Source organism: Sebastes fasciatus, chromosome 22 (genome assembly GCF_043250625.1).
Source record: "Sebastes fasciatus isolate fSebFas1 chromosome 22, fSebFas1.pri, whole genome shotgun sequence".
Lineage (NCBI taxonomy): Eukaryota > Metazoa > Chordata > Actinopteri > Perciformes > Sebastidae > Sebastes > Sebastes fasciatus.
In genome coordinates, this window is record NC_133816.1 from 20,982,680 (window position 1) to 20,997,469 (window position 14,790).

A 14,790-nucleotide genomic window follows, 5' to 3' on the forward strand; every position below is an offset into this window, starting at 1 on the left:
CTTCTTTTTTTATTGCACAGAATTTCAACAGCTAACAAAAATGTACGTCACGCGGACCGTTGAAGTATAAATCTGCCTTTTGATAGTACATGTGGCCTTTCAGCGAGTGTGACATTGCGTTGCACATACACACCCGTACGTGCACATAACGCACACATTGTGTGTCGCACTACGGGGACCTTGGAGATTAATGAGCGTATAGGTGCTGCAGTGCAGAGGGGAGGCCAGGGGAAGAGGACAAGAGGAGGGAGGGATAGATTTAGGAGAAGAGGAGGAGGAGGAGGGGGATGGTAGGGAGGCTGGGAAGAAGAGGAAGAGTTAGGGGGGTGGTGAAGAGGAGCTGAAGGGATGGAAGTGTGAATGAAGCGAGGAGGAAGTTAGGGGATGAGGAGGAGGGTTAGGAGTAAAAAAGAAGGAAGCAAAGAAGGGGTGAAAGGCCAAGAGGAGACCAGAAGGAGACCAGGAGGAGGTGGAGAAGAATGTTGTCTGCCTGAGCAGTTTTATTGTTTGCAGATAGGCCCGACTCGTGATGAACTGCTGCAAAGTCAAACAGGGCTTAGTGAGTGTGCAGAGTGATGCGTCGCCTCGTTCACTCTCCCGCCCTGAAATTGGACGGAGCGGACACAAAAAAACACAAAGCCCTCATCTCTGCTGTCCCCTCATCTGTCCCCTTCTAACTCTTTCATCATATTTACTACACCCACAGCTGTCTGTGGGTGTAATGACACACACGTAATCCCCACCCATCCCCCCACGCACCCTCCTCCTCCCCATGACCCTCATTTTACAGCAGCAGCAGTTTGGGCCGCCGGCATTCACTGCGTTTACATGCATTTGTCTTAATCCAGATATCTGCAGCGTCATTTTGCCTCGTCAAAACTCTAATTCAAGATATCTGTAATTACATTTTGACTAGTAGGACACATAACCTTCAATAAAGAAACAAATGTGTTAATAAGTGAGCTTTAGAGGTCCATTTATGATGCAATGAAGACTGTTTGTGCAGATTGACATGTTTACTAAGATCAGCTGGGCTCGGGGAACGCCTCAGACAATGAAATAGTGCGCAAATTTCCACTTTAACTGTATTAAACACTGGATGCCAAAAATCCAATAATGGTCCCAAAACATGCAGTGGAAGCTGCTCACCCAGTGCATATGCCAAAAATATGTGTCTCTACTTTCTACTTTATGTTTTCTTAGCCCATGACACATCTCTGTCCTGGCTGAGCTGGGCCCACATACCCACCCACCCACCCACAGGGGTGGGACAAAAATAATATATTGAGACATAATATAAAGTTTTAGCTCAGTTGTAATAAGTGAGTATAGCAAAAAGACAGTTACACTTAGGAATGCTCTAATGTTCCAGTCCTGACAGATGATTGTGTAGACAGGACAATAACTTTAGATGGATATACGCTGTACGATTTTAGCCCGTTTCTGGCCCGAATTTTGAGCGGGGACGAGGACCGATTATCTGCTCCCGACTGGCCGTCGGACAGTCATATGAATTTCTGACATGCCAGAAATTTTGGTCGGCCACCCACAGGCTCTCCTCTTTTAAGGAGTAGGTAGTACACGACAACATTTCTAAAAATCGTACAGTGTATGCCCAGCTTTAGTTAAAGAGTAAAAATAAAAGAGAGCACAGGTTATGTGATTTACAGAACTGACCTGTAAACTCTAGCAGAACCACCCAGCTATTATCCAGCCACTGGGATTAAACAGTAACAAAACACTTGTTAAATTTTTCTTTCTTTTGTGTGTTTGCATCTGTCTTTAAGGCAGCTGAATCGCCAACTGGCTCACCTCTCTACCTCCTATTCAAGAGGTGAAAATGTGTGCACTAAAGCCCCTTTTCCCACTGGACAAAAAAGCCACAAACACCCACTAACATCTGGCTTTTGTCTTCAGTGGGAAAGTTTACAATCTGCATTCATTCCCGGGACAAATGACTGCAGTAGTTGCCGGCAGCGATGGAAACATGCACACGCAAATTTTCGCCCCTTTTCTGGTGCGATGCTGTGTTACACGTGTTGAAAGTGAATGTATAATAAACAAAATCAACAGGGATTTGGACTTATTAACGTACAAAATATACAATTAATATGCTCTCTTCAAAGCCACCGGACTCCAGTCATTTTACCTTGCTGATCGTCAATACACACTTCATTCGACAGAAACCAAATAAAACTCACCAAAACCGACTTTGTTAGTCTTTCCACTGTTACAACAACAATCACCAACTCTGGTTTGAGAGTTTGAAAGAGAGACTGAATAAGTAACAGATATATAAAAATAAGTAACAACCTTAATATTTTCACTGTTTACTAAGAAAAGTCTACTGGCACAGGCTTCGATGACTGGTGACGTATCCCAGTCACTTCCACACAGCGAGGCATACAGCTTATTAACTAAACACTGGTATCGGATCGGTACTCTGTATCGTCCGATACACAAAGCCCAGGTATCGGTATCGGGACTGAAAAAGTCGGATCGGTGCATCCCTTGTTTGCATCCCAAACACATTTTCTACTGTTCCCGGGACGATGGGAAACCATTAGTCTCGAGTCCTGACGGTACCTACGGTAGGCATACCGTAGAAAAACGAGTACCGTCACGGTTCACGTGAGACACATTACACCAATTTTGTGACATTTAAATAAAAAACATTGCATGGGCACAATCTAAACTGTATGTTACCTGCCAAGAGAAGCAAGCAGATGTTTGGGAACACACTGTCTGTTTGTCTGCCGTCAAATATGTCACAGTTTAACAATTACAGTAAACAGTAACTGCAATATACTCCTTTGGTTGGGAGAAAGTCCACAAGACTCCCTTAAAAACAAAAGCGCAATTTTGTGTGTTGTTGAGTTCTTTGTGAAACGCTGCCTAAGACATTTTAGTCATGCTTCTCGCCATAAAATGTAATTCATTAAGCTTTAAATTCCTTTCCTTGTGTAAAAAACATTGTGAGAGTTTGTGGGCTACTTGTTAACAGCAGGTAAAGTCGGATGAGCACACTGTTCTTTTCTTACTGTATATCATTCATTTCCCAATCGTATTGCTTTCATTTCTCACAGTTCTTTTGAATAACGCATCTCTTGGCACAGACTAGACGGTATAATCAGTAAACAGAGATGTACCTCTTTTCAGTCTTTCTTGCTCGAGAGAATGAAAGGCTTTACAGAGATGTTATAATTTAAATGTAAACTGAGTGTCCAAGTCACTATGGATGGGCGGAGCGATACTTTACGATCGATTACTTATATATGCTTTGTAATAAATTTGTTAATAACGGCCCGTATGTGCCATGTGAAAAATCACATACCAATTTAAGAAATGATCGGTATCAGTATCGGTAAAATTGTAACAAAAAGTATAGGTATCGTATCGAATTAAAAAGTTTGGTGTCGCCCATCCCTACAAGTCACATTCATTTTGATGATTTCATGTTTTTTTTATGATACGAAACTTGTAAAAATGGAAATAAATTACAGGTAATATTATTGCTAGCTTCACTGCTGTGGTTTGCTAAAAGTGGTATAACATCTTGTCAAAAGCTCATCAGGGGATTGCAGCTTTCAAGAAAAAGCTACTGCAGCAACCGGTAAGCTTATACTACCCCATTCTGAATTATGCATAGTGCCTCAGATAACGCATTATTAATGACCGATGCTACGTTGTATACAGGTGGGGGTCTTAAACCATTAAGCACATTTGCTGAAGCGGTTCAGTGAATGCTTGGAGAAAGCAATGCTTCAAATAGTGGGGTAATGCTTCCTCTGGTGCTGGTTGACGGACTCTTGAGTTCTTGCCAAGGTAAGGGCAACATGAACAAATTGCGTTTTTTTTCTTTTCTTCTCATTTGGTAGTTAATTACGCACAAAGATCAAAATTTCTATCTTTCTTATCTTTATCTCTAGGGAAAAAAAACCTTCCCCCATCTACTGGGCCCCTGGCCGGTCCGTTACCAGCCAAAGGCACAGAAGAATGGACCCATGGATGATGTTGCATTGCGAGAAGAAGAATTGTGACTGAACATTAACACTTTGTACATAAAAGAGCAATGCTATGCTCAAGATAGAACATTAAAAACTGTAAACACTAAATCTTTTTTGACTCTTTTATTTGCTATTTAGTTCAACCAGTTATTTTGGAAAAAAATTCTATCTATCTAGTCGTTATCATTCGGGGTGCGGGGATGTGCATGTACTATACACTGCACAGGCAGTAATGATCTTGTTGCATGTTTTGAATGCTAGGCTACACAACTACCAGTGTAATTCGTTCTCTGTAAATTCATCGGCTTCACAGCTTATAATTGGGCTCCCATGCAGCTGTTGTCCTGGGAATGGTGTAAGAGACCATTGCAATTGGGAATATCCTGGAATAGCCACAATTAATGGATTCACTCGTTGGGATGCAAGTTCATCACCTCAAGTTCAACTTTGGTGAACTTCGGGCTGCGTATTTGCGCCGTTCACCATTAGCAAGCAATACTCGATAACTCTTGTCTTGAATGAAACGAATGAACAAAAATACCAGGAGGGAGTAAAACAGCACTGCAGAGAAAATAGAAATAAGCTCGGCGGGGCAACTCTTGACTGAGGCCGGTTGTGGTTGAATTCAGGTCTTCTAGCTACCACCACATTTGATGTTCTGCATCAAATACCGCTCGTGTTGTTGATATCTTTTGCCGTTTACCGAAGCTTTCTCGCTTGAAGTTGTGATGAGCACGTTTGCCTTCCATAACTCCAACCATCCAAGGGAAACATTTTGTGTAATTTCAGCTTTTCTCCCCCCGATGACTCGAGGGGAATTTGAAATTCTACAAACCGTACTACAATATTTGGAGGGAGAATAATTGTTGCACGCTCACTTCCCCCGTTGCTGCAGTCATCTAATGCTGGGACCGGAACCACGCAACAAACTTTCCCTATGGTCACGACCATGGGCCTTGTGCAAAGGTGATCCTGCAGAGGCCAAAGACCGACTTCTGGGATCTGCAATGTCAACTACCATTGTCAACTACTCAAGAGAAGATACAAATATTTGGACATCTTCCCCCTCGGCTTCTTCGGCGTCCTAAATCCAGAATTGGTTGTCTTTCATTACGACCCGCGCATGTCGGATAGTGTCATTTTTGTAGTCAGATGACTACTAACCAACTTCAACGACAATTGGAGCTCTCGTAAAAGTTACGACATCTTGATTTTTTATGTTTGTGTGTGCATGTGTGTGTGTGTGTGTGTGTGTGTGTGTGTGTGTGTGTGTGTGTGTGTGTGTGTTTGTGTGTGTGGGGGGGTGGGGGGTTGGGGGTTGGGGGTGGCAGGGATCGGGATGGGAGGGGTTGGCAGGGTTGATGCAGGGGGTAGTGGGTAGCAGCTTGAGACTACCAGATGGCACCAAATTTAAAAAAAAGGGTCAAAAGAAATATGATAAAGAACTTCTTTCATTCTTAAATTTGACAGTAGGAAAACAGATTATTCATTTTATGTTTAAATCAAGCCCCAAAAATGTCCAGTTCCATTAATACAATCTGTGGTTTCCTGTACATGTCAACACAGTTACTGATGAGAGCAGTGCAAGTTATTTCAGTGCCATGGACTCTCCACACTATGACCTATTAAAAAAGCCTGCTGCAGAATGAGACCCAGTATCGGTTGGCATGCCTCTCTCAACAGGGAAGGTATTGATTTTTAGATGGTACATTAAGGTCATCTTCATTGGGATTTAAATGGGATTTAAATTTGTACTGCATATTATTGCATCTACACTAGAAGATGATATATATAAAAATATTTGAACTAGGACTTGGCTGTCAATCGATTAAAATATTTAATCGCGATTAATCATATGATTGTCCATAGTTTTTTTTTTATCTGTTCATGTTTATCTGGTTGGTACCAATGGGTTCCTAGATTTTCTAGTTTCATATGATAACCAGTATCTTCACTCTAGCTTTAAAACTGAGCCCGCTACAACCTAAAAATCGCAAGTTGCGTTAATGCGTTAAAAGAAATTAGTGGCGTTAAAAAAACGAATTTGCGTTAACGCGGTATTATGGCGTTAACTTTGACAGCCCTAATTTGAACGTTTGGATGCAACCCCATGAGGGAAGATGTAGAAAAAAAAGCCAAATTATTTAAGTAGAGGGCCACTGTTGTCTATTTGTGATCCCTATGCTGAAAATTATGTGTGTACATAGGGTTGTAGTGTATCGCCAAATAATTAAATCAAATTTTAGACTTAATTGGTGACCTAAAACTAACCCACATCTTGTAATACAGGTATAATCCCCTTATTGTATATGAAAACATCATAGGACTGTCAATTCACAATTTGTGAATCAGTCATGTAATGCGGGCCAAAAGTTTTGATTAAACATCTAATTACGTAATTCACTTAGACAGATTAGTTTCATGCTATTTTATTAAAATTATATAAGCTTCCCTTTTGTTGAAATCTATTTACAAGGGGGGGTCACCTCTAGGAGTCTCTTTCAATACCAATAACTCTAAACGATGCCATTAACCATGACCTCTCTCTTTATAATGTCCGGCTATAGAGACATCCATTTCACCATAATGGATGGCCGGCAAGTACATCACTCCACAAGGTCATTTTAGAAGGCAGACCTTGAGTCACATGTTTTTTTTTTTTTTTTTTTTACAATCACATGCTAACATAACAGCATGTGAGGACCTGTAGGTTAGCGGTCAATGATTTTATGTCAAAATACACACTCTATATACAGTATGATGTATAGAAACAGTTAGATTTGCCATGCATTTTCTTAAAGCATAACTACTCCTACACAATCAACCAGTGTTAGGTGACAATATTGAAGTATATATCGCACAGCTGTCTTATTTTCATGGCAACAGAGTGATGATGACAGATTCACCCAACTAATCATTTTCTGGTGCCTTTGTGTCAATGGTTTGTTTCATGTATAGGCGGGGCAGCATGGGAAAAATGACATGGAGCCTGCTATCGCGCAACAGAGTGGTTTGCTTAGGTGTTTGCGTCAGCATGGAGCCTACTGGCATGAAGCACTGGAGCCAAGGATCTGCCCAGGAGACATGACTGATTTTGGTGTCCATGTTCTCATCACACCAACAGGATAATCTACTGAAGACATGGTGTGTTCCTTTGAGTTTTGTATTATTCAGGTGCTCAAGAGACCTTTTCAGTATCTATTCTGTGGGGGAAGTGGGGGAAGACAGAGGAGAGCTGGCAGAATACTCCAAGTAAATAAAAATCTGGTGCCACATTTGACTTTGATTGCCAGTGTGCAGTGGCTGTAATGCCACTCGACCTCTCTCTCTCTTTTTTTGATAAACTACCAAATGGACAATCTCTTCGGAGTTCTTTGGATTCCTGTAATGCGACCTCTTTGGATTTGAGCTTTTTTGGCAATCATAGATAGCTATTGGCAGATTCTTAGCTATTCGTTGTGGTCATTGTTGGTACCATTTGGGGTCAATTCACCAACAAAGTCATGTGATGGAATGTGCTTATTTGTGTGCATCCTTTGGATTACGAATTTCTCATTTCCATTGTGTCTTCACAACAAAAATTTACAAAGCTCCCCCCGATCTGGCACAGGCTTCACCAAATGACCGGACCCCAATCTGCAGCGAGCTTACTGGCAATTGCCCTGCGGTATTTGATGGCAGTTCAACAGTCTTTTGCAAATGTGCCAAATTCCATTTTGTTTGGAGTACACTGCCAGCCAAAGAGAGGGAGGAAGTAAGAGCATGAGAGAGTGAATAGGAGAAGAATGAATCAATGTGTGTGTGTGTGTGTGTGTGAGAGAGAGAGAGAGAAAGAGAGAGAGAGAGAGAGCGGGAGAGAGAAACACAAAAACAAAACAGCATCGCTCTCATTGGCAGGACTAGACTACCCAGCCAAGCCTGACACCTCATCTCAAAGCATCAAAGCATGATGGAAAAATACCGGTGTTCACAGTGTGTATGTGAGTGTCCGCTGTGACTAGACAGTGTTTTCACTACAAATGCCCTTACAGCTCACATGGCCCATTGATAGATTATTGGAACATGTCTAGCATTTCTGTTTTAGCCTCTACAAACCAACAACTCCCCTAAGGGGAAAGACTGGCCACCCCCCTCTCCAATCCCCTCTCTTAATGGTGTCAAAAGCTAACAGGTAATAAAAAGGGCCCATAATAACCAAGTACAGCCCCAACAACAGACTAAGAAGACAGAATGATGTCCCAGAAGTTGGGCTGAACAAATGTGTCCACATTTTTACAAAGTTTTAAAGAAATGGTCATCCATTGTTTATACAGAGATGACTCCCTGTGTTGGGTAGAGTTTTGGACATGGATACAGCAACTTCTATAGTGCAAATTTAGATGAGCCTCTTTTCCGTAGACACCATGTTTATCCAGGAATATCAAATACAGATGAAACACCGAGCATTTCTGTACTAGAAGTCTGACAGTTACACCTCGTCTACACCAGCAACATGCGCTCACTCCCAACTCGTCAAATACGGAAGCTTGGTCATTGGCCTTACGCCTTAAATTATGACGCTCTAGGTAACCCCCATAGCGTCACTTTTGCATGCCCGCTCGTTACATGCATTCGCAATTACGTTTTGAGGGAAACATATTTTCGCCCAGATTACGGTAGCAGTTTTAAATACGTGGTTAACGTTGTAAATTGAAACTAAACAAAACAAAACGCAACAAAACTACTTGGTTAGGTTTAGTACAAAACATCGTGATTTAGCTTAAAATGACCTTCATTTGTTACGATGTTTTGAAATAAGTGAATGTTGACTTTTGGTTTCACAAGGAACACAAATAGTCCTGTGTTTTTAGTTAACAAAACTACTTGGTTAAGTTTAGGAAATGATCGTGGTTTGGGTTTAAATAAGTATGTTTGTTACGTAGTTAAGTCGGCTACATTACGTACATGATGTTACGCTATGTTAAACTTAAAATAAGCCAACACTGACTTTTTGTTTCACACGGGACACAAACAAAGATGAAAGTCCTCTGTTTTTGGACCCAGCCATCCACCCCGACCTCCTCCCTATGCAGACTTTATCGCTCTTTATACTACGTAACCGGACCTTTACTCCCGCCATAACTACGGCCACGTAGAGCGTCATTGTTTGACGCGTAGGTCCACTGACTAGGGCGCCGTATTTGACGAGTTGGGAGTGAGAACGGGCTGACACCAGACATGTTTCATTCTAAAGATTTAGTTGTCCTTCTCCTGCAAGTCTTCCATTTTAAAATGTTTCTATCTCAATTGCTAAATAATGGCATGCACTTTTGTGGCAGTTGTAGGCTAAAATTTAATAAAAGTTTAAGCTTTCCGTTAGATGTGTGTGAGACAGATGACGACTGAAACGTGTCCTGTGTGTTAGACTTGGCTAGCCACAGTGGTATTATTGTCATTATTGTTTTTTTATCTTAGCAGCATGACCTGTAGACGTGTCATGTATTCACAAATAGGAGGTAAAAGCTGTGTTTTAAAATGTCATGGATGCTAGATCTTGAAATAAATTATATTTTCAAAACTTTCATCATTTTGTCACTTTTTTGACAAATTGGTATCATTATATAAGCAGGATTTTACTCAAAGCTTGTAACATATCCTCTCTCACGACCCTTCTCCAAATTCCGCTCTTGCCTTTTCAGTGCTCTAGCATTCTCAACATGATTCTTTCTCTACTCTACATGATGATTTCTTGAACTTGGTCATGCCACTGTATGCTGAGTGAAGTATGCAGTTTCCACCTTGAGTCCTACCGGGCTGCTGGACTCTGTGCCTGCTCTTCTGCTTTCATTTTTTAGTGATATGGTACTATCCTGAGTCCAGCCTTCTCCTCTTATCATCATCGAGCTGCTCAATGGAACACATATTTCTCTTGTCCCTTCCATAGCTTCTACCTGCTGCACTTTGGGATAATTCATCCCTGGCAGGCACGTTACAGATGTACTCATAGGTGGTTCTCAGGAAACTGGCCTTGATAGCCCTTCTCTTTCCTGGGGTTGAGTCTCTGTGTGCTGGACTTCAGTTGGAATCCTTCTTTTTTGCTCTGTTGGGAGCTTTCAGGACTTGATGTTTGCAGTGGTCTCACCGTTACTACACAGATATGAGGACTGGTATGTCTGGCTTGAATCTTCTGTTGATGTGGTACTTCAGTACAGTCCAACTCTTTCTCTTTGTCTTCCTTGCATCAGGGGCCCATTGTGATTGTGAAAGCCTTAAGTATAAAGCTGCCCTGTGTGGCCATCTGTTAGTTCAAGCCATTCACTCCCAGTAATCCTCTCTCTCTTTGCAACCATGCGTCTACAATTGGGCAAATGTGGTCCATGCGGAAGAGGAGGCTAATAGTAGTCCCATTCTTGAAACCTGTATTCATAATTGCTACTCAAAATAACCAACCGGGAAGGTTGAAGCGAATGCAGAAAAGCAGCAGGATAGTGTACTGTCTCAGTATCAGCCACACTTGAAAGTCCCTTTGGAAAATAAGTGTTGTTTTTCACTTTCCTTGATGCTTTGTAGATAGATAGAGAGAGAGGCTTTATTGTCTCCAAGGGGGAAATTTGTTTCCATGGTGTGTGCCTGATGTCCTGTATCTGTGTCTGGTTGGGAGTAGCATAAAATATTGGATGAGGGGTGACCATGGCCGTGTTCTATGGTGAGTGCTATGCGTGTGATGGCTCTGGTATTGAAATCCAGTTAAGATCATGTCTTAAGCCATTAACTCCGGAGAATCATGTATGGACATTGTCCAGAGTTACCCTTTCACACATGTAGCACACAAAAGGAGAATATCCGTGTCAGATGCGATCTCACCTCTTGGAAATAATCCATTTGGTTTCGACGAGGGGTGGTACCGTGCCTGGGTAGAGCGTGCAGGAGGCAGGACATGACGCAGATTACACCACGGTCACATAACCGGTTCATAATTTGGTCATAAACAACCAAGTGTCTTTCCGTTTCTTGATTTGGTCTGGTGATTTCTGCGTTGGCCCTTACCGACAGAAGTTCTCGAATCTCATCGTCTCTCCAGTTTGACATTTTTATTGACGCCTTTGTGTAAATGATCCTTCTTCCTCACCCTCAGATGTTTGCATGATAGAAACGTCATCAACATGCCCACTCGCTTGCTGTGAAATATCTGGACAATGACTTGCTCTATTCCCAAATGGGCTCAATCGGACATTACTCAGGCTTTGTACTAGGTAGCTGGCAGGGTAAAGTCCGTTTAAAGTCCAGTTCAACTGATTCGGACATTTGTGTTCTTCAATACAGCTCCTCCTGGGAATGTCTAAAAAAGTTCAGGATTGAAGTGCATGTGTGAAAGGGACTCTATTGACCTTCTCGAGAGCCAGGTATTCAGAAATGGAGGTCTGTTGCATTGAAGCTTTCTTGTTATCATTTTAGGCAGTACATCAGACTTCCTGTATTGGCACATACTCAGTGTCCATCAGCTTGGTTGCTATGGCACCAAACAAGTCCATGCTCCGGAGAGGCAGGTTATAGATCAGTAGTTGGGTAGTTTGATGGTGGTCTTTCCTTGCCATCGTCTTTTGTGACTTTGGCTTCTGCTTCTATGGTGTGTTGTTTTAGTCTGGCTAGCAACATTGAAGCCCCTGTTCAGCAGTCTCAGAAGCCTCAGTTATGGACATTCAACTACACGGCTTCAGTAGCCAGGACCTGTCTTTGAGCTAGCATACTAGACTCTATGTTGGACTTCCAGTACAATTTGCAGTCTCCTGCTCATTATACTTGTACTTGACATCTTTCTTAGCTAGGGCTGGGTATCATTTGAAATTGTCATCAGTGCCAATGCAAAACCTCAATTGTTGCAGCCAATATCAAAACATTTCTGTTTATGCGCATGGGTGGCACAGGGGTCAAGTTTTTGTCCAAAGACCTCTGGTTCCATTGGAGGTCACCGTAAGTCCAGCTTGGTTTCGAGTTCCAATGAACACAATTTTCTATTTCACAGATGTCCAAGGCAGTGCACTTCCTCTGGTTGGTTGAGGTATCTTGCACACTGGGGGTCAGAACTGGAGGGGGATAATGTGAATCCATGCGTAACTCCCTTCCATGTGAAACGAAGAAATGCATGTTATCCAATCTCGGAACCCATCGGCTATCGGTCTGACGATTTAGCCACTGCAGGCAACGGCCAATATTTCCGGGGTTCCGGTGTAGTCCGCGGATATCTGGGCCAAGACTTCCTCTTCCATGCGCCGGACATTGTTTACAGTCCAATTAACAACTTGAGACTCGAGAATGGAGTTGGAGTTGAGAGACGACGTCTACGACCGGATTGTTTCAGAAGTAGCTAGTTCACAAGCTAATAAAAAGCTAAATCATCGTGATAGAAGATGGGTTCCAAGATTGCATTTCGGCCAATGCGTTACGTCTCTTTTGCTCTCCACACAGACTGTTTACCTGCAGGCAACCAAACCCTGCTCAAATGTGATTGGTCAATACTACTCGGACTACAAACGGAAACCAGAACGCTTCTGATACCAAAATCTTGTCCCTGTTGCCTACAGCATTCATATGCAGAATCTGTTTATGGAGATTACATGTTATCTTAACACAAACAGATGTTAATCAATGTTATGCCTACATGAACTATGGAATCACATTTACCAAAATTTGTTTTATTCAAAATGTCCGATCAATGACAGCTTTTGAAATTCATGTCAACAAGTTGTGCTCAATATTCAAAATTGAGATATCATACCCAGCCCTACCTATATGTTATTGTATGTTATCATATTTTGTTGTATCTTATCGTATTGTATAACTTCTCTTTTGTATGGCTTCTTATGTTATGTTGCATGTTTCCTTTTTGCACAAGCTTGTTTTATTTGATTTGATCACACTGTACTGCATCATGTGTTAATGCATTGTATCTCAACTTGATTAAATGCAAAAATCTTCGTAAGAGCAAGCATCTTGTTTTTGTTTTCCTCAGTGCAGAGCCCTAACACCTGGCACCTGTACACTCTTGTTCAATACTATTCGATATTAGTTTGATTTGGTTAGCAGCACTTTGCTGCCAGAACAGTTGCAGAATCTTGTGCACCCACTCCAATGACCCTCACCCCATTGGAGTACACACAAATAGTATTTTACTGTATGTACCCTAATGTAGCTCATCTGGATGAAGTAACAGTATTGTGGTCTTTTAGGGCATATGAAACAAATGTGTTTACAGCTTTCTCCATTTTATATTGTCTATTTAATTCTGTGAATTCTTTAGCCAAGTTCTGGACAAATACCAGTGTTTGTAATGTGGAGTGGGTATCAGAGGGTATTAGTGTACGGATTAGGGGGTTGAGGGTATGGATTTACAGGATTTATGGGAAAAGACATAGGGATTAAGATAGGTGCCAGTCTTCCACTTCCTGTGTCTGTTGTCATTTATCTGTTTTGGCCCATTTTTCGGTCTGTTTTTGCCTCTTCAGCCTGTTTCAGCTGTGGTTTGTTTCCCTCTGTCTTGCGTTTTTTTTTTGTCCCTCTGGTCCATTCATCCACCTTCCCCTGCATATGTCTCTATACTGCTCTCTTCTTACATATTCCTTTATCTAATTCAGCTACGTGGCACGAATCTCTCCTGGCAGACATCTGTGTTTTGGTCAGTACTTTGGGATTGATTCAAAATGTGGTTTCTTTCTCTTCCTGTCCTGCTAATTTTTGATTCATGTACCAATCTCGTCCCTTTCACTCCTATTTCTTTTTCAGTTCCAAGTTAATGTTGACTATTACAAATCTGTCAGGAACTCCATGGTTAGGACAGCCATTGAGCACTCCTAAATCCTGGTTTAAGAAAAATAAATACAATCGATAATAATCTCTCCTCCACTTTGTATCTCATCAGTTATTTCAAGATGAAGATTGATATCAGCCTGACTATGCTGCAGCTCCCAGAGGCCCTGTCCCAGGCAGGCTTGCAGTTCTCTGTGGCCACTGAAGAGGACTTTGATGACATCATGGCTATGAGCCAGGACATCTATGGAGGTCTTGACTACCTGCCCACTAGATACACCAGCTGGCTGCAGGAGACCAACCGCACAGTCATATTGGCTCGCAAACAGACGAAAGTGGTAAGTTCAATGAATAGTATGAAAACATTTGGGTTTAAGAAAAGGCAGAATTCTTGTATTCCATAAGTCAGAAACAAGTATAATAACATATAGACTGGATTTTCCCTCAACAAGTAAGGAATTTCATGACTTCCAGCTTGAAAGTCTACGAGGAAGTCAGGAAATTTAGCGTATGAAGCTGAAATTATACTTTCTGTATCCACTTAGCCACGATAGTCCACATGACGTACACATCTTCTCATGTCTGCAGACCAGAGTTACTTTACTGTTGTTACTCAGCCCAGCTCCGTCAAAAGTTGCCTTCAAACAACTCCACACCCACACATCCAACCTTTTGTATTTAACATTTCTTTTGTCTTCTTCCTCTGCAATACTCGACAGATTGCTCTGGAGTCAGTGGTTGTGATTGATGATGGGGAGACTATGCTGGTGGAAGGTCTACGTGTCGCCCCTCAGGAAAGGGGCAAGGGCGTGGCCGGAGTTCTGCTGCGTTTTTGCTGCGAGCTGGTCAAATCCAAGTTCCCTGATGTCAAAGTGACCCGCTTGACCCGCGATGACCAGCTTGGACCCAAGGATTTCCTGAAGTATCGCCTCATAACCAAGCAGGTACCAGCAACAAAAGAGGACTTTCTCTTTCGTGCAAAATGCATTAACCCTTGCAT

At 42.0% G+C, this 14,790-nt stretch overlaps 1 protein-coding gene and 2 long non-coding RNA genes across 7 annotated transcripts in view; 2 read left to right on the top strand and 1 right to left on the bottom strand.

Annotated features, from left to right (window-relative positions):
- LOC141761029 (uncharacterized) overlaps positions 1-14,790 on the bottom strand; it is a 70,345-nt gene that overhangs the window by 11,177 nt on the left and 44,378 nt on the right. The window contains exon 4 of one of the 3 annotated variants that reach the window (XR_012592509.1): positions 7,007-7,137. The exons of the other annotated variants lie outside the window; for them this stretch is intronic. This is a non-coding gene — a long non-coding RNA (uncharacterized LOC141761029). Of the gene's footprint in view, positions 1-7,006; positions 7,138-14,790 lie in introns of those variants that run through there. 3 annotated transcript variants of the gene reach the window in all.
- The window catches only part of nat16 (N-acetyltransferase 16), a 28,075-nt gene that overhangs the window by 10,303 nt on the left and 2,982 nt on the right, over positions 1-14,790 (top strand). The window contains exons 1-4 of one of the 3 annotated variants that reach the window (XM_074624211.1): positions 7,015-7,151; positions 13,619-13,659; positions 13,903-14,128; positions 14,510-14,734. In XM_074624211.1, coding sequence (XP_074480312.1) covers positions 7,149-7,151; positions 13,619-13,659; positions 13,903-14,128; positions 14,510-14,734 — 495 coding nt within the window. In that variant the 5' untranslated portion in view covers positions 7,015-7,148. Of the gene's footprint in view, positions 1-7,014; positions 7,152-13,618; positions 13,660-13,902; positions 14,129-14,509; positions 14,735-14,790 lie in introns of those variants that run through there. The other 2 variants (XM_074624212.1, XM_074624210.1) reach the window with 2 other exon arrangements.
- On the top strand, positions 1,690-6,677 carry LOC141761030 (uncharacterized). Its single transcript, XR_012592510.1, has 2 exons — positions 1,690-3,825; positions 3,930-6,677. It is a non-coding gene; the product is annotated as an uncharacterized LOC141761030 (long non-coding RNA).